Source organism: Engraulis encrasicolus, chromosome 7 (assembly GCF_034702125.1).
Source record: "Engraulis encrasicolus isolate BLACKSEA-1 chromosome 7, IST_EnEncr_1.0, whole genome shotgun sequence".
Lineage (NCBI taxonomy): Eukaryota > Metazoa > Chordata > Actinopteri > Clupeiformes > Engraulidae > Engraulis > Engraulis encrasicolus.
The window spans coordinates 36,934,510-36,960,694 of record NC_085863.1 but is presented as its reverse complement, the minus strand read 5'-3'; the positions used below and the strand labels follow the sequence as shown (position 1 = coordinate 36,960,694).

Genomic DNA, 26,185 nt, shown 5'->3' with positions numbered 1-26,185 from the left:
CGTATGGTGATGGTGCATATGTTTTGTCTCGTGGTGGGAGCATAGTGAAAAGCACATACTCAGTTTCAAGGTACGTTGATAAAGCATGCGTAATATCAATACCATCCTGTTTCAGTTTTATTATCCAACCCCTGGTTAATAAGGTGGACTTACTTGCCCCGACGCAAATTTCAGTTGGTACCGGCACTGGCACTATAGCGGGTTTTAAACTAAAGTTGATAAATTGAATCAATTCAGCCAAAGTGGTGCGTATGGACTGATATGCCGGTTATTCTCTGTGATAAACCATTATGAAGAAGTTTACCTACCAACATAGCAAACACACTGCACATTGAAGACAACAATATCATGTTAGTACAAATACTATCTACATCGATGACAGGTAGCTTTTGGCCCTCTACTTTGCACGTTTGTTAAAATAAATATATAAAGAGATAGAACTTGGTGTTTTGTGGAATAGGCTAACTAACACCTTTAACAGGACTATTAATAACTAAAACCATAACAATAATTATGATTAAAAAACAAAATGATCAAAGTAGTAAAAAAATACTAATAAAAAAGACTAAATGTGTGTGTTTTTTGTTTTTAATTCTGCCCATTATGTTCAGTTATGGCTTAGCAACGATGTCACAGCTGTACTACGGTCGAACGGATAACTCCTCATACAGGGACCGCATCCCTTTGCGAATCGTGCGCGCCGAGTCTGAACTCTGTCCCCAGGAAAAGGCCTACCTGAGCGCGGTGGAGAAGGGGGACTACGCCAGTGTCAAGCAAGCACTAGACGAGGCGGAGATCTACTTCAAAATAAACATCAATTGCATCGACCCGCTTGGACGCACAGCACTGCTCATCGCCATCGAGAATGAGAACTTGGAGATCATTGAACTGCTGCTCAGCTATAACGTTTATGTCGGAGATGCCTTGCTCCATGCCATTCGCAAAGAGGTGGTCGGCGCCGTGGAGCTCTTGCTCAATCATAAGAAGCCCAGCGGGGGCATGCAGGTAGGGAGCCCTCCACATGCTGCTGAGTGTTATGAATAAATAAGATACAGTGCCATACTCCCCCTGTGTGACACCCATATCGAAGATCAAACTGATTGGTCGGTATTCATCCATGCATTGGCAAAGCACAACAGCATTACAGAGCAGCGTTTCTTTCTTTCTTTCTTTCTTTCTTTCTTTCTTTCTTTCTTTCTTTCTTTCTTTCTTTCTTTCTTTCTTTCTTTCTTTCTTTCATAACGTTATCCTGACTGGCTGAAACAGACCATCATCAGATTGCCTTATGATCCAAGCATTTTAAGATATACTTCTACAAATTATAGTCTGTTGTTCACTCCCTGTGCAGTAGCTTTGGTGATCTATAGCATTGTCCTGCATTCGTGGACACTACTTGAAATGCACCTGCTGTTTGGCAGTTAAGTGGGGTTTATGTTTGATGGTTGTTTCATTTGCGGTTTCCTCTCCTTGTAGACATTGAGTCTAGGGTGAGAAGCTTTGCTCCGGGGCAGCCCAGATTGAGCCCAGATGGTGCACTTAGATGCTTGTTGTGGTTAACCATCAAGAGGAAAGCCTGTGGCTTATTGGTCAATGGCACTGCTGTATATGGCTCAGTTACTGGCCGAAATGAACAAGGAGACATCCAATGTGGGGATAAGTGCATGACCTTAAAGTGAAAGCCCACCTGGGAAACTCCCACTGTCATTTTGAATTTGCACGGTCAATTGCATTTATGCTTCACCTGTCCAAGGGGGCAGCCCAAATGACACATCAAGGTGGCAGGAGGAGGAGGATGGGGAAGGGCGGCAGTTAATTACTTCCCCCATTAACCTGGCGGGTCAGGAATCAAACCGCGGCGCAAACCCTTGGGCTTACAAGTCTTACAACTGAACCACTTACCCATGACGACCCATGACAAGTCATCACTATTGGCGTATGTCCAATACATTCGAACAACAGATCATTTCATTTGCGTTTGGGTTGTGTTACGCAAAAAAACGTAGTTCACAGGGTGTCAGGGGTCTTTCTCCTCCACCCATTCATCATTTTTGCTGGCATATATCCAATACATTGACATTGCCATTGGCACATCAAAATGTCATTTAATTTGTGATTGTGAATGTAGAGGAGCACAGTTCGCAGGATGGACTTGGATGTACCATGCATAGCAGTCCCTCACACATTTGGCAGTCACATCTACGTATCAGGGATGCTGACAGTAGTTTTCTGGCTGATTAGCTGAGAAAAGCATAATGTGCAGAGCAGAGAGAGCTGTTGAACACATTCCAAGTCCATCCCCACACCTGACACTTTTCTTTGACTTACTTCAGAACACTTGCTGAAAGGATTTTAAACGTAGGCCTACCCAATACACAATTTTCTTTCCTACACCCATAAAGACACACGCATGCGCGCACACACATACACGCGCGCGCGCACACCAAACACTTCCTCCTGCCTCTCTGTCTCTGTCGCTCTCTCTGTCTCTGTGTGCACACACACACATGGACACACACATGCACACATGCACAGTACACACACACACACACACACACACACACACACACACACACACACACACACACACACACACACACACACACACACACACACACACACACACAGTCGCACACTCATACAGACACATGCGCTTCCTCCAGTCTGTCTCTGTCTCCCTTTCTCTACCAGGCCGAAAATCTCTCGCGCTCTGTTTTGACTGAGTGCGTTTCTCATTTCTTTTAACTCGAGTCATTTGTGGTCTTCCGCTCACTGCCTTTCGGAATCGCTCTGAATTGATGAAAGCTCTTGGCTTTGTGGAACAGTCTGGGCAGGGCCAAGGAAATTAAGAGCTGCATGTGGGCGCTGAGACAGGAAGTTGTGGGCTTTTGGAAACATGTATACAAGCAGGGCTCAATGGGCACACTAGCTGCTATAGATGCATTAACGCAGGACAAGAAGACATCTGATTAAACTACGCCCTCTAAGTGTTTGATGGAGACAAAAGAATGAAGCAGAGTCATTCGGCACAGAAGTTTTTTAATGACTTTATGGATGCTGTACATTAGTGGTGTGATGGGGTGAAAGCTCAAAGCACTGAAGGAGGATGTGGTCTGCCTGCCACTCCATTGAGGTTGCGGTCGGCATCTATGGTAGGCGCACTTTAGGGACAGGAGTTTAAGACCTGGGTGGAGTGGAGTCACCGTCTCCACCGAGACCATGAGGGATTACATCATCCCTACTTGCCAGAAAGAGTCGTGTGATGTCAAGTCTGTTGCTTTGATAGAGAAGCATACTTGCGTGTTGCTATCAGGCCTGTTCTCATGAGTGATATTGGTCTAGTTACATTTTAATTTATAATGTGTACCACAATTTATTTACACTGTACCATAGATTTGAAGTTAGGCATGCACAGCACAAGTACATACAGTTAAGCATGTTGATATATGATGTAGACATAGGCATAGTTGAAAAGAGACCATACAATAAAACACAACTGTTCATCTCGAGTACGAGTTAAAGTTATTCATCATAGGTTATTTCCTCAGGTGCCACTCATTTTACCAGACAACGAAGTTGTCAAACTTCACCCCAGACACAACTCCCATATTCCCGGTTATCAGATTCTCTGTGCTGATAGACTCAAATCTGTCTATGCTCATCAGGCCTGTTGTCATGGTTAACGTTTTATTAAAGGTTATTTTTAGGGCTCTTTGCCTTTATTCAATAGGACAGTTGAAGGTAGCGACAGGAAATAAGTGGGAGAGAGAGATGGGAAGACAGGGCTGGTCTGGGATAAGAAATCAGGCCAGGCATTTACAGCCAACCAGTCCACAAGGCATTGAGAAAGACAATGAAGACTGTGACAAAAATGTGAGTCATTTACAGTGTAATACGTATGAGCTATTTTGACAGAAACAGCCAAAATGCTTTATTTATATCTGATTATCTCGGAGAGGCCTGCAGTAGCGGCACGAGGACTGATACCATTGAGGGGAGGACCAGGCTTAAATAATCACCAGTCCACCAGGGAAATGCCCTGTATGCCATTTGACCAATCCAGGTTGGGAAATGACCGAGGCTCGAACAGAGTGGTACAACATGCTCCACAGAACCCCTCTCATGTAAACCAGGCCTGTGCAGTTGCCTTCGACTGCTTAAGGTATATCCCCGAAACGCAACGCTTCCAGTCCCCCATCATTCCTATCTTACCGTCCACCTTTTCATAAACGTATATGATGAATACAAAATGTAAAAGAAATATATTTAATATCTATACATAGATCAATGACGTGCATAAGCTTAAAACCAAATGACTATTGTGAAAATGAAGCAAAAAATGGGGCAAATGGTAACACTGTTTTAATGGTTCACTATTACATTGGATCTACCACATTAGGTACAGTGTAATAACCGGTGTAACAATATTTAATACCATGTAATACCAATGTAACACCATGTACCAATTTTGTACGTACATCATGTATTTGTGTGTAAGTGCTTTACATTATATTGCATATTGTTACACTGGTTTTACACTAGTATTACATGGTATTAAAGGGACACTGTGCAGGAAATGGTCAAAAAGGGTGCTGCAACTATGCTGCTCATTGAAACTGGGCTGCCAATTGCCAAATTTGATCTTTACATGAAAGTTTTCTAAGTAATAAACAAATATTTTATATTATGGTCCCAGTAGAGTCATTTTTGCAGCTAAAAATGGCTATTTTTGGAAATTCAAAATGGCGGACCATGGAGAAGATCCCCTTTTCATGTATGAAAAGTGCAATTTTCCCAGTCATAATGAATACTTAGAATTTGATGGTGGTGGTAAGTATTCATGAAAAAGGTAACATTAGTGAATGGGCAACATGAATTCTGGAAATAAACAACTAAAAATCTTACACAGTGTCCCTTTAAATATAGTTGCACTGGTTATTACACTGTACCTAATATGGTAGAGTCACTGAAATGGTGAACCATTAAAATAAGGTGTTACCGGGCAAATCAATCTACCGAGTCAGAAGTTATGGGCCAAATAAAAATTCCGCCATTTTGAAAGTGTTGACCTCCAAACTCGAATCAGTTCATGAACCTACCCTAGAGAATTAACACACCAAATCTGGGACAAATCCATCCAACTGGTCAGAAGATCGGCCAAACAAAAATTCGGCCATCTTGAATTCAGCCATCTTGAAAGTGTTGACCTCCAAACTCGAATCATTTCATGAACCTATCCTAGAGCATTCACACACCAAATCTGGGACAAATCCATCCACACGGTCAGAAGTAATGGGCCAAACAAAAATTCGTCCATCTTGAATTCGGCCATCTTGAAAGTGTTGACCTCCAAACTCTAATCAGTTCATGAGCCCTCCCTAGCGCATTCACACACCCAATCTGAGACAAATCCAACCATCCGTTCAAAAGTTATCGTATTAACAGGAAAGACCTAAGACCGGTGGCGGACACGGTGGCGGGCGCCGGACGGGGTGGCGGACGCGGCGCCGGTGCACGCAAAACCATTACATACCCGACGCTCCGCGTTTTGGGGATATAATTAGGGTAGCGGTATAAGTTGGTAAAGAATAGCAATAAGTTACTAATTTGTTATTCTTTTACTCAGGTGCCACCCATCTTGCTGGATAAGCAGTTCTCGGACTTTACTCCGGACATAACGCCCATAATCTTGGCGGCGCACACCAACAACTATGAGGTCATCAAGATGCTGGTGCAGAAGGGCGTGTCAGTGCCACAGCCGCATGAGGTAACTAGTAAAGCTGATTGATATAGTCATGATATATCCTGTCCCTGCTGTATACAGTATGGGTCAGTGACGTTTCAGTAGTTGCACATGTCAGGGCGGTGCAATGACAGGCAGTGCCACTATTGTATGTTTTTTTTCTTTGTTTGTTTCTAGTGGACGCATATTCATTGCAGAATATCAACTATCAATTACTAATTAATTCATGGGCATTAAATCCCGTTACTCCACCAGACGTCTGAGCCCAAAATACGTCTTTCACAAGGGTTTGGTATAATAAGTGTTGGGTGTTTTTTGGGACCCCCTCAAAAACGAGATGTTTCATCTCAAGGGGTTATCCCTTATTAAAGAAATTAAAATTGAAATGAGCTGAGTGTAATCAATTCAGCTGACTTGACGTGACTTGATTTCTGACTTGACTCGAGGTGCGCTGCAACTGCGTGGAGTGCGTCTCCAGCTCGGACGTGGACAGCCTGCGGCACTCGCGCTCGCGCCTCAACATCTACCGGGCGCTGGCGTCGCCCTCGCTCATCGCCCTGTCCAGCGAGGACCCCTTCCTCACCGCCTTCCGCCTCAGCTGGGAGCTGCAGGAGCTCAGCAAGGTGGAGAACGAGTTCAAGTCGGAGTACGAGGAGCTGTCGCACCAGTGCAAGCAGTTCGCCAAGGACCTGTTGGACCAGACCAGGAGCTCGCGCGAGCTGGAGATCATCCTGAACTACACGGACGAGCTGCAGGACCCGCTGCAGGAGGACGAGAGCAACGACCTGGCGCGCCTCAAGCTGGCCATCAAGTACCACCAGAAAGAAGTAGGTGGCGCTGTCTGATCACTGACATTGCACTGCACACTATAGGAGGAGGATGGAAGCAATGAGGTATGCTACATGATCTGGTGCTTTGGAAGCTGGCCATCAAGTGCCACCAGAAAGAGGTCAAGCCAAAGACTGAACACTGCACACAAAGCCATGCACACAGATAACAATACATAGCAAAACATAGAGGGGGAATACAGAAGTATACAAGTTGTTCAAAAGAAAAAAAAAGTGTGGCAATATACAAATTCTGGGGGACTTACAAAATATACAATCATGACAAAGTTAGCGAACAAGGTTATACAGGAATACAAGAGTTAGTTTTGTTATGCAGGGAAGCTCTATCGGGACAGATGAGTCTGCACACGCTTCTTGATGGTTGAGAGGGATGGCCCTCCTCTTGTAGCAGTACAATACATTACACTTAGGTGACGTTTTATCCAAAGAAATGTGCAGGTACTTTATTTTATATGGTACAACATATTAGTTACGGTCCCTGGAGCAATGTGGGGTTAAATGTTTAGCTGAAGAGCACTTCCTGCAGTTACCTATTGGTTAGGGGGGAGATTGGAAGTTGCAATCCCTTGATCCCAAGACCAACTCCCAAAGGCCTTAAGTTGCACAGCTGCCTTCATGGAGAGAAATGAGCGATTGGTTTGAAGTATTGGTGCCTTGCCCTTGGGTGTTGAGGCCATTGAGATTGGGCTATCCACATGGTTGTCATGAAGAGGTAAAATACTGTCATTCTCTGCTGGTAGTGTAGGGTACAGGGTTGTGAATTTAGGACTCTGGACTGTTCAAGGTCCAACTGGACTCACTCAACCAGACATTTCCAAATTGAATGCTAAAAGGACAGTATATCACAGGTCTCCACCACAGCAAACCTAACTGAACAAAACACAGCTGGAAAATGTGAAGATACAGAAAATGTAACGATATTGAAAATGGCCTCGTGATATGCAGTGAAGATATTCTTCACAGTGTGTTCACTCGGTCAGTCCAAGTGATTTAGCTGTGCTCGGCAGGGCAAGTAGATGGCAGCGCTTTACGGATGACAGCTGCTGGGTATCCTGTATATGCACACAGGCTCTGACACAGGCACATTTTGCCCTCTTCTGTGCATTTGCAGCATTGCAGGATGGCTGGAAGATTTCTACTTGCTTCATAAGTTCAGAGTACTCTGGCTATTTTAGGCATGAGTACACTGCCACACAGTGTGATTATGACAAAATTAAAAGGCTAAGCCAGCCTTTCTGGCTTATTTATTCAGAAAGTTCTTGTTAAAAGCCGAGCCTTGAATACAAGTGAAACCCAGTGGCATTAACCCATTAATGCATGCTGTACCTCCACTGACACGCTGTAAAAAGTTAACTACCATAGTACTACACTATTATGACATAACACAGGGCCTTTATAATGCACTACGACTTGGTCATTGCCATTCTGCTTACAGAAAATGTACAACAGGAACTAACGGATTAAATAGATAAGACAAGCAGAGTTACATGTATTACACTGTGAGTCATCTCATCATCAGCTTTACATCCACTGTGTGGTTGGTAGGTTGAAGTCCATGCACTTGTTTTGCTTTGAAAGCCCTCTTCAGACTGTCGGAGAGCGCAGTGGCAGTCTGAGGAGCACAGTGTCTGTAATTGACAAGAAAGAAAGCATGTCATCGTCATCTCCGGCTGACAGGATAAGCATCGTGAGCTTAATCACAGCACTGAGTGCAGATAGAGGCAGGAAAAGCAAATATCAATTCCTTCACTCCAGGAGTAACTTTGATATGGATCTGTGGAAGTCTAGAGTTCCCATGGCAACGTGGGTGTGAGTGGAGTGGCCCCAGAGCTCCTCAGTCACCAGGCGCACGCGTGTGTGGGTGTGTGTGTGCGTGTGTGTGCGTGTGTGTGCATGTGTGCGCGCGTGTGTGTGTGTGTGTGAGAGAGAGAGAGAGAGAGAGAGAGAGAGAGAGAGAGAGAGAGATAGTGAGTGTGTGTGTGTGAGTGTGTGTGTGTGTGTGTGTGTGAATACTGTGTTATCTTGAAGGCTACTGGATGTGAAAGCTGTGGTGGTGGTGGAGATGGTGGTGGTTGGGGCAAGGGGGTGGGGGAGGTGGTGGTGGTGATGATGATGATGATGATGTTTGCTGGTGGTGGGGGTGGATAACGCGCTGTGAACCTCACAGTCATAATCTGTCAGCATTAGCGTAGCCTACGCCGGCTTTATCGATTCAAATTGCCTGCCATGTCGCACCATGAAATCATACATGCGTGGCGAGAGGCCTGCTCATTAACATGTTAATAAAAGGCAATAATCAGCTTTGGAGAGGAGTGCGGGGATGCTCATCAAAGGTCATGGCCCTAATGATAGCTTTCCTCATCATTAGCGATTTCGACGAGCGCTAAAACTATACATTAGCTAGATCCCTGAGCTCTGGTAAGGAGTCGGTCTCTATGTTATAGCTTTCAGGCTGTATCATCTAAGTAATGATGGGTTGCTTACTTGCCAGCAATTTGTAAATCAGTGTTGTAGGGTGTGTGAGTATTTTGATCTACACAAGTGTGGTGTTAGAATTCATGATGCTGTAAACGTACAAATTAATGCAATTTATATTGGTCTCAAAGCTGAAGGTTGTTGGAAAAAAATAGTGGAAAAGATTTGTCGAAACGAAATCTTCATAGGCTGCACTTGTCACTTATTTGTGAATTATTGGTGTGTAGTGTATGTGTGTGATTCATTTGATTTACACAAGAGTTAGAATCACATATTTTACAGTGCTGCCAGCGTACAAATGAATGCAGTTAAATATTGAAATGTTTCAACACGGGGGGGGGGGGGTCGTGGCACAGCGCGCTAAGCCCCCCACACTTGGGCTTGCATGCCCATGGGGACCCAGGTTCGAGTCCGGCCTGGGTCATTTCCCAACCCTACCCCATCTCTCTCCACACTCACTTCCTGTCGCACCTTCACTGTCCTATCTGAAATAAAGACCCCCCCCCAAAAAAAGCACCAAAAAAAGTTTCAACACTACAAATCCAGTTTAATTTTGGATGTTGAAAACAATGAGTCAAAAGATATGACAAAATTATTGTAATCATCCATAGGTTGCTTACCGGTACTTATCAGTTATTTTTGAATCGGTGGTCTATGCCTATAAGTATTTTGAATTTCACAGGTGTCACACATTTATGGTGCTGCCAACGTACAAATAAATGCAGTTTATATTATATATTATATATATTATATATATAACAAAGCTGTAGGTCTGAATGTTAAAAAAGATTGTGGAAAAGAACCGTCGAAACTAATTATCATACCGGTAGGTTGAACTTGTCAGTAATTTTTGAATCAATGGTCTAGTGTGTGTGTGAGTATTTTGATCTACAGAAGTATCATGGCGCTGCCAGCATACAAATGAATGCAGTTTATCGGACCCAATGCCATAGGACTGGATGTTGAAAGACATTAGTGGAAAAGAGTTGACGAAATTAATCATCCATACCCATATTATATTGCCTGCCCAAAGAACCAGTTTAGTTTCCAGCATAGGCCTATTAAAAATGCCACCATTGAAAAATTGCACCATTACGTGTTGCCTCAGTCTCTGAGATCGCAAAGAAAATAAGCGTGTGGACGACATTTCTTACATAAACTCTAACTATTTTAGTTTATTATATAAAAAATGCTGTGATACATTTTCTGTTAGCACAATGGCAATGACCAAGTCGTGATGTATTACTAGAACACTATATAATGTTGTAGTAATGTAGTACTAAGTTAAGTCTTTTACTGACTATTAGTGCTCCACTGGTGGAACAGTGAGTATTACAGTATGGCTTCCCTAACCCATGTGGGGCACTTTTGTTTTTAGGTTTTCAATTCTCCATCTTCTTCTTTTGCTAAAGGGATAAAGTAGAGTACAGAAAACAACAGGGAACACCTAATAGCCACCATATGATACGCCTCTCCTCTCTCAGACCTATGAAGGCCATATTTGTGCCTTTTACACAAGTTGCTCTTTTTGGTGGAAGGCCTCAGAGAAATAGAGACATTGGTCACTGTCTTTCGCCTCAGTCCTTATCCAAGACTAACAAATACAGTTAGAGAGTCATCTGGACCCAAATATAATCCAGAGGATGTTAAATCAACTCTTGAGTGTTGAATTAATTCTGTAATTGTGCCCACTTGATTCAGGTGCAAACACAGACACCCTCTGGTGACATTGGGGACAGGGAAAATGACACTAATGGGATCGATCTTCCCTTCAGCAGAGAACAACCTCAAGCACAGCTTTGGGAACTGAACAGGGCAGCCAACTAGGCTGCTTTGGATTAAAGAGAATTTCCTGCCAATTTCGGTTATATATTCAGCATTCAGTTATATCTCACTACCGTTGACTTCTCAGTACCTAAAAACGTGAGCCTGCTGACTGAGGTTACTGAGTTTGGGTACTGACTGACAATTCAAGGGTAGAATGTGAGCAAATACAAGTGTGTGTTGAAATTGGCCGGAAATTCTCCTTTAAAACTCAGAGCGTGCTGTTCACACTGCTTTCCTGGAACTCTTGTCAACACGTTATTTTTCACTGATGCGCCCACCACCCCCAGGCCAGCATGAGCCCTGCCACTCATGAGTACCAGGGGGATTAGACAAGACAAGAGAGGTGATGGCCACCGCTGTGACAGACCATTTGGTGTGAGCTGATGATGGCCCTCCCCAGACATTAGCGCTCCATAGAAGCCCTCAATTTCCCACAGTTTTGTCGTTATTGTTATCACATGTACACGTAATGCTGTCGATTGTGTTTAATTACAGAGAGTAAACACACACACACACACACACACACACACACACACACACACACACACACACACACACACACACACACACACACACACACACACACACACACACACACACGAACAGAGACACCCCCCCCCCCCACACACACACACACACACACGCACACACCAACAGCATCCCCCCAACACACACACACACACACACACGCACACAGCGTTTTGGAGGGCCTCATCTGTGTTACTGCCATGTAAAAACAGCTAATCTGTTTATTAGATTCAAATGGCGGCAGTAGCTCTTGGTTTCCAACAATCCAGTAATTTCTGCGTCACTGTTATCCACATTTGGTTGATTTGGCCCCAGATCACACATATGTTCTGTAATGTGTGCAAAGCAGATGTTGGTGAGGACATAATTCTTTCGTGTCGTCCCACTTAGGGCTGTTTTTGTGTGTGTCGTGTGGGGCTGATTTTTATGTGAACAAAGCCAGGCGAGATGAGGGCCGTCAGAAATAAAGGTCTGTCCTGTGGTCCTCTGTACACTGTAAGGCCATCACAAGACACCTCTTGTTTTCAATAAGTGAATTTGTTTTTTGCTTGGACGCCTTCACAAAGGAACCTTTGCTGCATGTTTATGCTGTTACCAAACCACAGAGGAGAGTGAACCTGGTCCTCGTCCTGTGAGATATTCAAGGAGTCCTTTGTCTCGGTCTTGCCATCTTCGTAAATAGAAACAGATGAACAGTCTCTTCACTACTGTTTCTGCACGGTTGGATATAGACCAATGTAGGTAATGCATCCTGTGTTGAAGAGCTCTTTTCAGAATCCTATAAAACCTATTTCAGCGCAATTTTCAACCTTTTTACTATTATTGGATTTTAAGCCAGCATTGAGGCAACTCAAAGTGGGTTGAAGTTAGCTGAATTCCCGACCAAATTCAAACGACAAAACAGCAACTTTACTCATATTAACTATGAAGCTCAATTATACAATTCATATATCTCCCAGTTTGTAAAAGACTTCTTCATATTTGTATGTACATCACACATAGGTGGTGTAATTCTGCTGCAGTTTTGCTGAGATATTTACTTTATTTATTCATCATAACCTTTTCCAGTCTGAATAAGCACCACCAGAAAGAGAGAGGCATCTTCATAAATTGTACAGCCACACACGATGAGCCAAAGCTCTTTCGTTTTTTTGTTTTTTTGTTTTTTTTTCAATTTCCGAGGTTCTGTGAAGATCATCTGTCTAGGTGGCCTGCTGGTATGTCTTGGCATGATGATGATGAGCTGTGCAGTTTGCAATGAAAAGGGCTCCTCATCAAGAGTCTGGACTGTGAAAACTGTAATTACTATGGACACGTACTGTGTCTATATATAGCACCTGTGGCCATGCAAGTTTTAGTCTGCTGGGTCAGATTAGCAGAGCATCTTTATTCCATCTGTGTCTTTTTAGCTGACANTTTTTAAAATTGTTTAAGTGACAGATTATTTGACCTCTAAGGCTGGGTCAGAGTGCACTGTGCAGTCTGTTTGCCTACCAAAATAAAGGTTAGTGGACTGTGCCAAAGGCTTCGGCTTAGCTGGGTTATTTGTGGAAGTGTAGAAGTGCGACTGCTACATGTGTCACAAGACATCATGAAAGGAATTGTACAATAAAGCTGAAATGTGCTCTCTGTCCATTATATTCAACAACATATTTACATGTAATAAAAAAAATAAATAATAATACATTTTATTTTTGAGCGCCTTTCAAAATACCCAAGGACACTTTACAATCAAAAACAAATACATAACAGTAGAGAAAGTATAACAAAGCTTCAGTGAATTAACAATAGGAGAGTAATAAAAATGCAAGAATAAAATAGAAATAAAAGTAACTTACAATAAAATAAATGTTTTTTAAAATAAGAAAAAAGAAGTAGAATGCATTTGAAAATAAAATAAAAATGAGTGGGAGAAATAATATGTAAAATAAAAAAATAAAAAAATAGACTGATAATTAAAATAAGTGGAAGTGCCTGTCAGTGAAGTTAAAAAGCAGAAGAGAAAAGGTGTGTCTTTAGCTTAGATTTGAAAGTAGATAGTGTAGAGCATTGACGAAGTGAAAGTGGAAGAGAATTCCAAAGTTTGGGGCCAACAACACTAAATGCCCTGTCGCCCATGGTGCGCAGGTGTGTGGAGGGAACAGTAAGGAGGAGTGAATCAGTGGATCGTAGTGTGCGGGTGGGATTGTATGGGGTGAGGAGACTTGTGATGTAGGAGGGTGCAAGGTTGTGCTGGGCCTTGTATACGAGGAGGAGAATTTTGAAATGGATACGTGAATGGATAGGAAGCCAGTGTAATTGATAGAGGATAGGGGTAATGTGATGCCAGGGTCTGGTGTGTGTAAGTAATCTAGCTGCTGAGTTTTGAATGTATTGTAGACGGTTAATCAATTTAGTGGGGAGACCAGTGAGTAGGGCATTGCAATAATCTAATCTGGAGGTTACGAAAGAGTGAATGAGGGTCTCAGCAGAGGTAGGGGTGAGAGAGGGGCGGAGTCTGGAGATGGTTTTAAGGTGGAAAAATGCAGTTTTGGTGAGGTGTTTAATATGGGATTCAAAGGAGAGCGAAGAGTCGATGATGACGCCCAGATTTTTTACTTCAGAGGAAGTGGAGGTAAAATAGTCAGGGATAGAGAACTGAGAAAGGTTTATCTTTCTAAGTAATGATGGGGTGGCGATGATGATGGCTTCGGTTTTGCTTTGATTAAGTTTAAGAAAATTTTGGGTCATCCAATTACTAATTTCATTGAGGCAAGTTGTTAAGTTAGCAAGGGGGAGTGGATGGGAGGGTTTAGTGTGTATGTAGATTTGGGTGTCATCTGCATAACAATGGAAATTTAGGCCATGTTTTCGGAGAATGTTACCAAGGGGAAGAATATAGATGATGAAGAGTAGGGGGCCTAAAACTGAGCCTTGTGGAACACCATGTGTGAGGAGTGAATTTGGAGACCGGAAATCACCAATAGAGACAAACTGCTCTCTTCCAGTTAGATAGGACCTGAACCATGAGAGTGCAGTACCATTGATGCCCAGTAGGGTTTCCAGCCTTGTGAGAAGGACGTTGTGGCAGACTGTGTCAAAGGCAGCTGTTAAATCAAGTAGCAGGAGGATACTGAAATGGCCTGAATCCGCAGCTAATAAAAGGTCGTTTACATGTATCTTCATAGTTCATACTGTTGAAGTGTCCTCTATCCATTGTGCTTGGATCATGATCATTAGGGTTAGTTGTAGGTAGTCCAAGTAGGCATGCTATACTATATGTCACCATCATTTTGAATTATAAAATGAAGTGGTTATATATTGTACTCTGTCGACTAGTTCCCTGGCTGGAGGAAGCCGCACTGGACCATTTAGAGACAATAAAATAAAGTGTTTCTGACATATCCCCAGTGCACTATGCTTCACTTTAACATACTGTCTGGCATTAATATGTGTGTACTTTGTGTGCTTTTAATTCACACAGGCTGTGTTAGTAATCAAACTGTCAACTGTGTCTTCTGTCCACAGTTCGTGGCCCAGCCCAACTGTCAGCAGCTGTTGGCGTCGCGCTGGTACGATGAGTTCCCCGGCTGGCGGAAGCTGCACTGGGCGGGCAAGTCGGTCACCTGCATGTTCATCGGCATCCTCTTCCCCTTCCTGTCGCTCTGCTACCTGATCGTGCCCAAGAGCCACATGGGCCTCTGCATCCGCAAGCCCTTCATCAAGTTCATCTGCCACACCGCCTCCTACCTCACATTCCTCTTCCTCCTGCTGCTGGCCTCCCAGCACATCGTCAGCTCCCAGGAGGAGAGGCAGGGCCCCGCGCCCACCATCGTCGAATGGATGATCCTGCCTTGGATTTTAGGTAGCCTATCAAGCTTCATGTTGTGTCCTTTGTCGTTTAGTTGTGAAGTTCAGAAAGGTTTTTGCTCACCATTGTGGAGTGGTTGATCCTCCCCTGGATATTAGGTATCGGGAGTCCTAATGTAACCTCATTTATGTCATTGTGGTTTGCTGAAGTCTTGGTTTATAGAGGTATTGGGAAACAATGATCCTCATTTAGTCATTGAGGTCAGAGGGCTCTCCACCATAATGTGGAGTTGATGATCCTGCCATGGATCTTAAGAATTGGGCATCATCATGCTGTTACCTTTTTACTAATAATGATGTTAATTTGATTTTAATTATAATGTTAATTTTATATAGTGTTTTTCATGACATTCAAAGATGCTTACTTGACACTACACACTCCGTGCCCACCATCATGGATGATCCTGCCTTGCGTCTTAGGCATCAGGAGTCCTAATGTAAGCTCATCTATTTAGTTGTGGATTTCTGAGGTGATCTATAGCATGGCCTGGATCTTACAAAACTGGCTCTCCAACAGCAGCATCAGCTGACCCAATGGGTAACACTTTATTTTAGGGATACATCTATTAGCACTAATACATATAATATTAATGCCTCAGTAAGTAACTTGTAAGGCATGTACTAAGCAAAATCAGACAGTTGTTAGACATTTATTTGCAAATATCTTGTTCATGCACAATAAGGGATGTATTACCAATATAACCTTGGTAAGGACCTAGTAGACCTAGATTTCTATTTATGAGTAAGCAGTAAGGGCCAGAATACAATGTGTATAAGCTCCTGGTACACTGTGTGAACAAACCCTGAACAGTGTGAAAACAGATGTGGAATAAGGGTCCCTATTCTAAAGTGATGCATTGCTCAGCCCAGATGGCTTAGGGCCCCCGCACTACCTAGGCCCCCCACACTATCTAGGGCCCCGACTCTACCACCCCCCGTCCCCGGGAAGCAAAGTGTAAGAACAAATTGAAGTTTGTGTTAGCCTCAGTAGGTATGTGGATCTCACTTATTCTACTCAGTACATTGGTGCTTAATTGGAAGCATTATATAGCAAGGATTGGACGTAAACTTCTCAATGACGGTGGGTGGTGAGATGTAATTTTTTCATACACCAATTAGTTTTAATTGTAAAAACCCTACAATAAATGCAGAATATAACGATGAGTAATAGTTTGGAAGCGGAAACTAAGCTATTCCTTTGTGATAAATAAGTTAATGTTTGAGAAACTTAGCTACAAGAAGTGCAGTGCATGATGGGTACGCCCTTAGTCAGAAATGCAATGCATGGCCAATGCAGCAATGATAATATTTCTGTTGTTACTTACATGGCAAATTGTTTGGATAGCAACTAAATTTCACGAGTGAGGGGAGGAGCTAAGGACGTAGGCTCAGAGCTGGGTAGGTTGTCTGTTGGCCTAGATTGCGTACCCATCATGCACTGCACTTCTTGAAGCTAATGTTCTCAAACATTAACTTAATTATAACAAAAGAATAGTTTAGTTTTGCTATTATTCTAATGTTCTGCATTTATTTTGGGGTTTTTTACAATTCAAATTCAGTGGTACATGAAAAAAATTACATCTCGCTAACCCACCGCCATTGACAAGTGTACGTTCAATCCTTGCTATATAAAGGCTCTTGTTACCTTACTTATATCGTTATGAATAAGAGAATATGAAATGACTCAGCTGGGTAAGTATTAATTATTTGATATACTCTTACACTTTGTAGATCGGCGGGGCTAGGTAGTGCGGGCCTGGGTGGTGTGGGGGCCCTAAGTAACGAGGGGGACTTTGGTAGTGCGGAGGCCCTGAGCCATCTGGGCTGACTAATGCATCACTTTAGAATAGGGACCCTTATTCCACATCTGTTTTCACACTGTTCAGGGTTTGTTTACACAGTGTGTCGGGAGCTTATACACATTGTATTCTGTCACTTACTACTTACTAATAAATAGAAATATAGGCTCACTGGTCCTTACTAAGGTTATATTAGTAATAAATCCCTAATTGGGCATGAACAAGACATTTGTGAATACATGCTTAACAACTGTCTTATTTTGCTTAGTACATGCCTTACAAGTTACTTACACAGGCATTAATATTGTATGTATTAGTGCTAATAGATGTATCCCTAAAATAAAGTGTTACCAAAAAGCTTGTAAATTATTGCAAGTAGTGCATGTGCACTATTTTGTGTGCAGTCTGTGGATTACGCCATATGCTAAAACTGAGCTAAATTCCAAGGTAGCAGGGTTATTTTTGTGAAACTCATACCGGGGCAGAGCAAATCAATACCCAGGCACGTGCCCCTGTGGAATAGGTCTAGCGACACCCCTGCTCTCAAAGTTACCTAAAACACTCACAGGTATTCAAATTTCAATCTTCTTCATCACAAACTCTCTGTAAACATGACTCAGTATGTAAAATACTGAACTGCCACTTTAAGGTATTTTCGTATTTTGGGTTTCATATGTTTTTAGCAACAGAATATGCCAGATGCCAAACATGTACACAGCATTCGAGTCAATGTGTTCAACAGGTTCAAGAGTAGGTCGTGGAAAGATATCAAAGCAAGGATACAATTAGAGTGTTTGTGTCTGAGTGTTTGTGTTTGTGTCTGTGTCCATTTGTTGTGCAGGTTTCGTCTGGGCGGAGATCAAACAGATGTGGGATGGAGGTTTTCAGGACTACATTCACGACTGGTGGAACCTGATGGACTTTGTCATGAACTCTCTTTATCTGGCCACCATCTCCCTAAAGATTGTGGCATACAACAAGGTAAGAGGGCATCACCATGTAGGGAAGAACCGCACACTGATACGCTCCTTCAATCCTTTTTCATTTTACTAGTCTGACGAAGGGCCGTGGTGGCCGGAAAAATCGCGAAAATAAAAAAAGGATTAAAAGGGAGCTGATCCGTGTGCAGGTCCTCCTTGCCTTACATGAACTTTGCATTTTGACCCTGCACCCGGCTAAAAGAAATTGGATTTGCTTGAGATTAGATTGCTTGAGATTCAAGAAGGCATCACCAAGCTGTAGTACCAGTCAGCAGACCACATGTACTGCATATCTGTCCTCCTTGAGGAATCTATGATAGCTGTAGGTTTCAATGATGCTAAACTACTCTATATTGTGACTGGACCACTGCAAAGCCCGACCTTGGGTTTTGCTCAACTATTGGGCACTCATACCAGTTTGACACAAGTCGTACTAGTACCCCCTCACTCATATTTTTTATGTCTACCTCTGTCCCAATGTGACTATGGTACCACGTCATTATTACATTTTTCCACGTACCCCCTGCAGTGTGCTCTCGTATCCCTAGTGGTACACGTACCCCTGGTTGGGAACCACTGCTGTAAAGGAATGTGTTTTAGGAAAGTGCATAGACCATAGATGTCGCTAAATTAGACAGTTTTAAATGTTTGGTTTGTTTTTTATTAACGTCTGACTGTTGGTTCATTTTTAGTCATCGTTGGTCAGGCAGTGCAACTGATTTGTGCATGTGGTTCATCTCATGAATGTTACTGATCAATGTGACTCTCGCTGATTTCTGTTTGATGTTACTAAAGTTGTGTAATATGCGACTTGGCTGAGTCAACTGTTATACAAGAAAACAAAAGCAATCCATTTAGTGCTTAAAGTCTTCCAGAGCTCGCACGCGCATATTGAGGTCTGCAACAAATATGGTGTTTTTTGTTGTTGTTTTTTTCAAACACACTCCACTGCCGAAACAGCAGAAAAAGCAAGCAGCCTGTGTTTGGCATCATCAGATCCACAACTGTTATCTGTTTGCCTTTTGGATAATTGTGACATTATTTAGCTCTGGTTGTTCTATAAACACTGAAGGTGTGTCACATCATGACATACTGAGTCACGTCATGACATAATGCTTTGAGTACACAGTGATCTAGTCTGTTTTGGTTTTCAACTTCCATTGTCTTTGGATAAAACTGAGCCAGAGCCAAAGCCACAAACTCGCAGTCAAAGCCATTGGCAGAACAGGGCACACAGGGCCCCCAGGGAAAAACACAGATAGGGCCCCCCAATACAGCCTGCCAAAGTAGGGCCCCCACCCCCAATATGGGAAGGCCCTGGGCCAAGGGGTAAATGCCCCACTTGCCCCCCTATAGCTCCGCCCCAGGTCAAAGCAAACCTCAGTCTTGCAACCCTGTATCTTGCTTATCGAGTTTATCTGTATACTGTACACATTGTCACACATTGCCTGCTTGGGATTATTCTGTTCAGTCAGTGCTGTGATTCTCTATTACTATCTGAAGCCGAATCAGAAGCGTGTCTGTCTATCTCTGTTTCTACAAGCAAACAAATTGCCTTGTTGTCATGGAACGACAGAGATACAAAAGGAGTGAGCCATTGGTTGGCCTGTTCTATAGTCCCCTCTTTTATCATTAAAACACATTTGTTACGATGACTTTGACATCTAATCAGCAACCAATCCCCCAGCTCACCCCCACTTGATAGCTACAGTAAGTGAATGCACTGTACTTATGTTTTCATGGACTCTACCCTACTCTGCTCTGCTCTTCTCTGCTTTACTAAACTCTGTTTCACTCCGCCCCTCCGTACTTTACTCTACTCTACTCTACTCTACTCTACTCTACTCTACTCTACTCACGCTACTCTACTCTACTCTCCTCTGCTCTGCTCTGCTCTGCTCTACTCTACTCTACTCTACTCTACTCTACTCTACTCTACTCTACTCTACTCTACTCTCTCTACTCTACTCCACGCGTCTCTACTCTACTCTACTCTACTCTACTCTACTCTACTCTACTCTACTCTACTCTACTCTACTCTACTCTACACCACGCTACTCTACTCTACTCTACTCTACTCTGCTCTGCTCTGCTCTACTCTACTCTACTCTACTCTACTCTACTCTACTCTATTCTACTCTACTCTACTCTACTCTACTCTACTCTGCTCTACTCTACTCTACTCTACTCTACTCTACTCTACTCTACTCTACTCTACTCTACTCCACGCTACTCTACTCTCTACTCTACTCTGCTCTACTCTACTCTACTCTACTCTAACTCTGCTCTGCTCTACTCCACTCTAACTCTACTCTAACTTAGGGATGTTAACTGGTAACCGGTTAACCGATAGTCGACCGGATCAACTTTAACCGGTTAAAAATTTCTGCCACCGGTTAACCGGTTGTAATAATAATAATAATTAAAATGATAATTTCCTCGAAAAAAGCCCCCATAAAAACGATAATTTTGAGGTTTTAGTACAATAATTCAGCATTTTCCATCTGGCAACAATGGCTGGACATGGCAGGTCCTGTCAGCACAGCAAAAAAAAAGGCTTAGGTGAAAAAAAACAAGAAAAAAAAACAGTGCTGTGCATATCAGGCACGCGAACGTTGTATAATTTAAGACTACCGGTTAACCGGTTAACCACCGGTTGATGAGTCTCAGTAGCCGGTTAAGAGTTTTTTCAATTTTCGTCATCCCTACTCTAACTCTGCTCTGCTCTACTCCACTTCCCTTCACTTCACTCTACTCTACTCTTCTATTCTCTACTCTCTTCTGCTCTACTCTGTCATCAGTATTGTGGCATGAAGCGATGGGGACAGTGGGAGATGTGGCACCTGACACTGGTGGCCGAGGCTCTGTTTGTACTCTACTGTACTCTACTCTGCTGCTCTGTACTCTACTCTACTCTGCTATTCTCTTCTATTCTCTTCTCGTTTGTACTCTAATCTACTTTACTCTATTCTACTCACATGTAACTTAATTCTAACCTACTCTATTCCTCTCTATCATCAAGTATCATCATTGTGGCCTGAAGCCGCGGGAGCAGTGGGAGATGTGGCACCCGACGCTGGTGGCCGAGGCGCTGTTCGCCATCGCCAACATCTTCAGCTCGCTGCGGCTCATCTCGCTCTTCACGGCCAACTCGCACCTGGGCCCGCTGCAGATCTCGCTGGGCCGCATGCTGCTGGACATCCTCAAGTTCCTCTTCATCTACTGCCTGGTGCTGCTGGCCTTCGCCAACGGCCTCAACCAGCTCTACTTCTACTACGAGACGCAGGGCAACATCGAGGGGCAGGGCACAAGGTGCAAGGGCATCCGCTGCAAGGACCAGAACAACGCCTTCTCCACGTGAGTCGAGCCCAGAAAAGCGCCTTCTCTCTCCATGTCAGTTCAGTCGATGCTTCCCGCTAAGTTCAGTCACTGTCCTGATGGTAGCGAGGTGATTTAGGAGTTGGGCCCGGCTAGCCTGATAAACCAGACTAAATGTGGATGTCTAATTTAGTCTGGCCTCGATGCATTATACATCCGAAGATTGTTGATGAGAACAACCTTCCCTCAAAACCCTGCCCGCTTTGATTCAAAACACATCTTACGTTGTAATTGGTTTGCCAGATTCATGGCATTCTGGCTTCAATGAATCATTATGCGAGGCCAGACCCACCCGTAGACAAAACATTTTGCTGTCCAGCGGGTGGCGCTGGTTCACCAGGCTAGGGCCCAGCTGGAAGATTAGGGCCAAACATTGAGAAGTCAGCTTTTTAGGACATTATCAAGAAGCAGAACAATGCCTTCTCCACGTCAGTAGAACCCAGAAAAGCACCTTCTCTCCACGTCAGTTGAGTCGATGCTTCCCGCGAAGTTCAGTCACTGTCCTGATGGTAATGAGGTGAATCAGGGGGTTAGGAGTTGGGCCCAGCTGGTGGATTAGGCACAAACTTTGATGAGTTAGCTTTTTTGGACATTATCAAGGACCAGAATAACGCATACTCCTCGTGAATTGTGTAGATTGCTCCCCACTGAGTCTAGTTATAGTCAAGTCAGAGGGTTGCATTCTGCTGCTCTACATGCAGTTTGATTCATAGTTTATATGTAACAGCACCAAGTACAAAACAGTAGCTTGGCCTTAGCTGACCTCTGGCAGGACATCCTTCTTGTTGCCAGACAACTGGCCAGGGAGGGGGGCACACATTTTAAACTTCAACAGAATTCCTCCCATAGTACTCCTTTCTTGATGTCATGACCAAATGGTAGTGATTGGATGAAATCAGATGCACATTTTGGACTTCAACAGAGTTCATCCGTCACTCCAGTAATTGTTTCTCAGTTTTGCATTTCCAGACCCATTACATAACATGACATTACATTTGGCAGGCACTGTTGTACTAAGCGGCTTACACCTAAGGAGATAATCACAGCATACCACACTTGCTGATACAAAGTACACAGGAAATAAACAGAACAATAGGAGCAAATACATAGTTAGTTTTAGTCTAGACCCTCAGTACAAATGAAATTAGGGTAACACTGTACAATAATGGGGCTTGAGTTATAGTGGAATAGTGTTGTAAGTACTAGTTAATATATGGTTAATTAAGATATGAAATATGTAGTGATGAGGTGCAGGCTAAAAAAAACAGTGTCATGGCCAGGGTAATGAGGCCATTTAGGGGCTGAGGAGTGGGGTTTATAGGGCCCAGCTTTGACAAGCTGGCCTTTTGGGATGTTATGAATGTTACTGCTCATGAAATTGGTTCAAAAGGTGATCCTGGACCTCACAGTAGATAACCATTCCTAACACTGTCAGTCTACACTCATCGCTGTTCTTGCTTCCGTTTATTTTAATCATTTCCCTCCCTCTCTGACACAGGTTATTCGAGACGCTGCAGTCACTCTTCTGGTCCGTCTTCGGCTTGATAAGTTTGTATGTCACCAACGTCCAGCCAAACCACGAGTTCACAGAGTTTGTCGGCGCGACCATGTTCGGAACCTACAACATCATTTCCCTGGTGGTCCTCCTGAACATGCTTATTGCAATGATGAACAACTCCTACCAGCACATCGCTGTAAGTTCTCCTTCTACTCCACTGCACTCCCTCCCATGATATTATCCCCATCTGTCTTGTTTTATTATTCTCACGCTTTTGCTGGTCTTTTCATTGCACTCTGTCACAGCTAACGATTGGGAAATTGCAAGGTTGAAATCAATGACTAGCTTGTACTCTCTTTTCTTTCTTGTCATTTTCTTTCATTTCTGTCTTTCTTTCTTTCTTTCTTTCTTTCTTTCTTTCTTTCTTTCTTTACTCTCACTCATGGTACGACGCCTAACTGCAAACAAATGTCTCAACAAAAGCCTCAACAGAAGACGACAAAAGAGAAGCTGTAAATCCATGCACGTGTGTGTTATGTTGCGTATTTGTTCCAGGACCATGCCGACATCGAGTGGAAGTTTGCCAGGACCAAGCTGTGGATGAGCTACTTTGAAGAGGGTGGTACACTGCCTCCTCCTTTCAATCTCATCCCCAGTCCCAAGTCCCTCTGGTACCTCTTCAAGTGGATGAAGAGACGCGCTTTCGCCAAGAGGAGGCTGGAGAGGACCGAGACTTTCCAATCGATTGGGGTAAAGCCATATATACGGACTTGAACACCAGCAGTTTTAACAGTGTACAAGAAGTATAACCATGACTAAATTCGTGCATGCTCGCACAGACACAGAGACAGAGGAATACACACACACATACGCACACACACGCACACACACACACACACACACACACACACACACACACACACACACACACACACACACACACACACACACACACACACACACACACACACACACACAGAATCTAACAGTTGAGATGTGACACTGCTGCGTAAACAAACAGAGTGCGTAGCCCACCTAGGTTAGGAGGAAGAGTAAGAGAGGCCAACGTAACACTGCAACGTGTTGTTTTGCAGTGTGTTGTGTTGCGCACTCTGCCAGCCAGGCAGCTTCCTCCATTCATCACTCCGCCTGTCTTGTGTCTGTGGGGGCTCTTGCAGGGAGGCCTTCTGCTGCCTCTCTGCGTAATAGAATAAAGAAGAAGAGGAGGGCTCGCTCGCTTACTCGCATGCTCGCTCGTCTCTCTCATGGTGCAAAGTCAATAGAGTCTAATCACTTCCATCTTTTTTTTTCCTTTTTCGTTCATTTTTTTCTAGAGACGCGCCGCTGAGAACCTGCGAATAAATCACCAGTACCAGGTAATGATGTCTCCTCCGAAGCGGAACGGCCATTAGTCTTGTCGACGGTGGCAACACGTGCCTGTGTGTGCGTGTGTGTGTGTGTGTGTGTGTGTGTGTGTGTGTGTGTGTGTGTGTGTGTGTGTGTGTGTGTGTGTGTGTGTGTGTGTGTGTGTGTGTGTGTGTGGGCATGTGTGTGCGTCTTATCTCAGCTGTTCAAAGGAAGGGGCTGCTGAGAGCACGGCTGGCCTGTTATTTTTAGATTATTTTGTTCGGTCGTAATTTATGATGGCTGCGTTTGGTTAAAATGCGCGGTAGATTAATATAGTGTATGGCTGAATTAATGTACTGCTGCATTGCTTTGTAACGAAGGCATAATTAATCACTCAGATTCACAAAGAGGTTCTGTTTTGTTTTGCTGTCTGTGTTTTAAAGGAGGTTCTCCGAAATTTAGTGAAGAGATATGTAGCTGCCATGATTCGCGATGCGAAGACAGAAGAAGGACTCACAGAAGAAAATTTTAAGGTACTAAATTTAGACGATATTTCTTTTAAAGACAAATAATTGTGCTAAACAATTCACAATCTTCCCTCCCTTCAGCAGTGTGAGTGGAGGGCCATAGAGAAACACTCAGCGGTGTTCTGCATGAGTGTTGGGTAGCAAGTCTGCTCTGTGCTCGCAATGGCTCAAGTGGAGGGAAATGTTTTGCGCTTAGCTTAACCTACCTTTTGGCAGTGTAGACAGATGACAAAAAATATTGTTTCAACTCGATATTATGAAATTTGACATTGTTTGACAACAATATTGATATCACAATATAAATTTGATGTATTGCACAGCCCTACTAACAAGTGCAGTAGACCATTCGCATTCTTCCTACTGGTAAGGGTGGGACTCGAACCTGCAACCATCCAATACAAACATCATCAACTCCCTAATCATCAGGCCATGGCTGCCATGCCGTAACTGTTCAGTTTACACATGACTGATGTGGAGTAGTGTGTACCTCACTGCCGACCTACACACCACCTTTCCACATTACTCCTCACAGTCAAAGTACTTGCACTTTACCTTAGGGTTAGGATTAGGTTTGTACAATGTAAATACGTAATATTATGGGGCAGCCGTGACCTAGTGGTTAAGGAGATGGATTTTAGATCAGAGGGTTGCCGGTTCGAATACCACTCTTCCATGGTGAGCAAGGCACCAAACCCTGCGCTGCTCCAGTGAATGTAACTAATACCCTGTACTGTAAGTCGCTTTGGATAAAAACCTCAGCTATGTGTAAAGTAATGTACATGTTGATACATGTACTTTCAGTAAAATAAAGTGTTTCATTCTGTTTTTCAGGAACTGAAGCAGGATATATCCAGCTTTCGGTACGAGGTGCTGGGCATGCTCAAGACTGGCAAAGCTGCCCTGCCGGGCGTCAAAGGGAGCGCCGCGGGCACCGCCCTCTCATTCCCAGGCCACCCGAAGAGCAAACTCAACCTCTTCACCGCAACCTCCATGTTGCAGCAGCAGCAGCAGCAGCAGCAGCAGCTGCAGGGGGCACCTTGTAAACTGTCGCCCCAGCCAGGAGATGCTTTAAGCAGCCTGGCCAACGGCTCAGTCCCCCGCCAAGCTCTGGTGAAGGAAGAAAAGCAGCAGCAGACGACGACAACAACCAGTCTGAAGGCCGACCCGGGTGGAGGAGGACAGCTACGCCACCGAGGTGGGGGTCAACCGCGAATGTCGGCCGTGTCTGAGGAGGCGGACACTGATCTCGATGGAGACAGGGACGGGGACAGAGATGCAGACAGAGGTACAGAAAGCACGGCAAAAACACCCAGTGAGATAAAGAAGGATGAAAGGAAAGATTCGCCGACGCGCAGAGAACACAAGGAGGGCAGAGAGGGTGCGAAATAG

At 43.8% G+C, this 26,185-nt stretch overlaps 1 protein-coding gene across 1 annotated transcript; it reads left to right on the top strand.

Annotated features, from left to right (window-relative positions):
• LOC134451826 (short transient receptor potential channel 4-like) lies at window positions 1-26,185 on the top strand. The gene is made up of 12 exons (XM_063202225.1): window positions 1-70; window positions 612-1,005; window positions 5,624-5,764; window positions 6,187-6,567; window positions 14,926-15,262; window positions 17,908-18,047; window positions 21,069-21,403; window positions 22,923-23,118; window positions 23,478-23,672; window positions 24,257-24,298; window positions 24,713-24,802; window positions 25,628-26,185. Exons 2-12 carry the CDS (start codon window positions 628-630, stop codon window positions 26,183-26,185), a joined length of 2,793 nt encoding a protein of 930 aa, XP_063058295.1. The 5' UTR covers window positions 1-70; window positions 612-627.

Coding starts and splice junctions, on each gene's coding strand:
- LOC134451826 (XM_063202225.1), top strand. CDS start 628: ATGTCACAGCTGTACTACGGTCGAACGGATAACTCCTCATACAGGGAC. Junction 18,048..21,068: donor AGATTGTGGCATACAACAAG/GTAAGAGGGCAT, acceptor TCTATCATCAAG/TATCATCATTGTGGCCTGAA. Junction 23,119..23,477: donor ACTCCTACCAGCACATCGCT/GTAAGTTCTCCT, acceptor TATTTGTTCCAG/GACCATGCCGACATCGAGTG.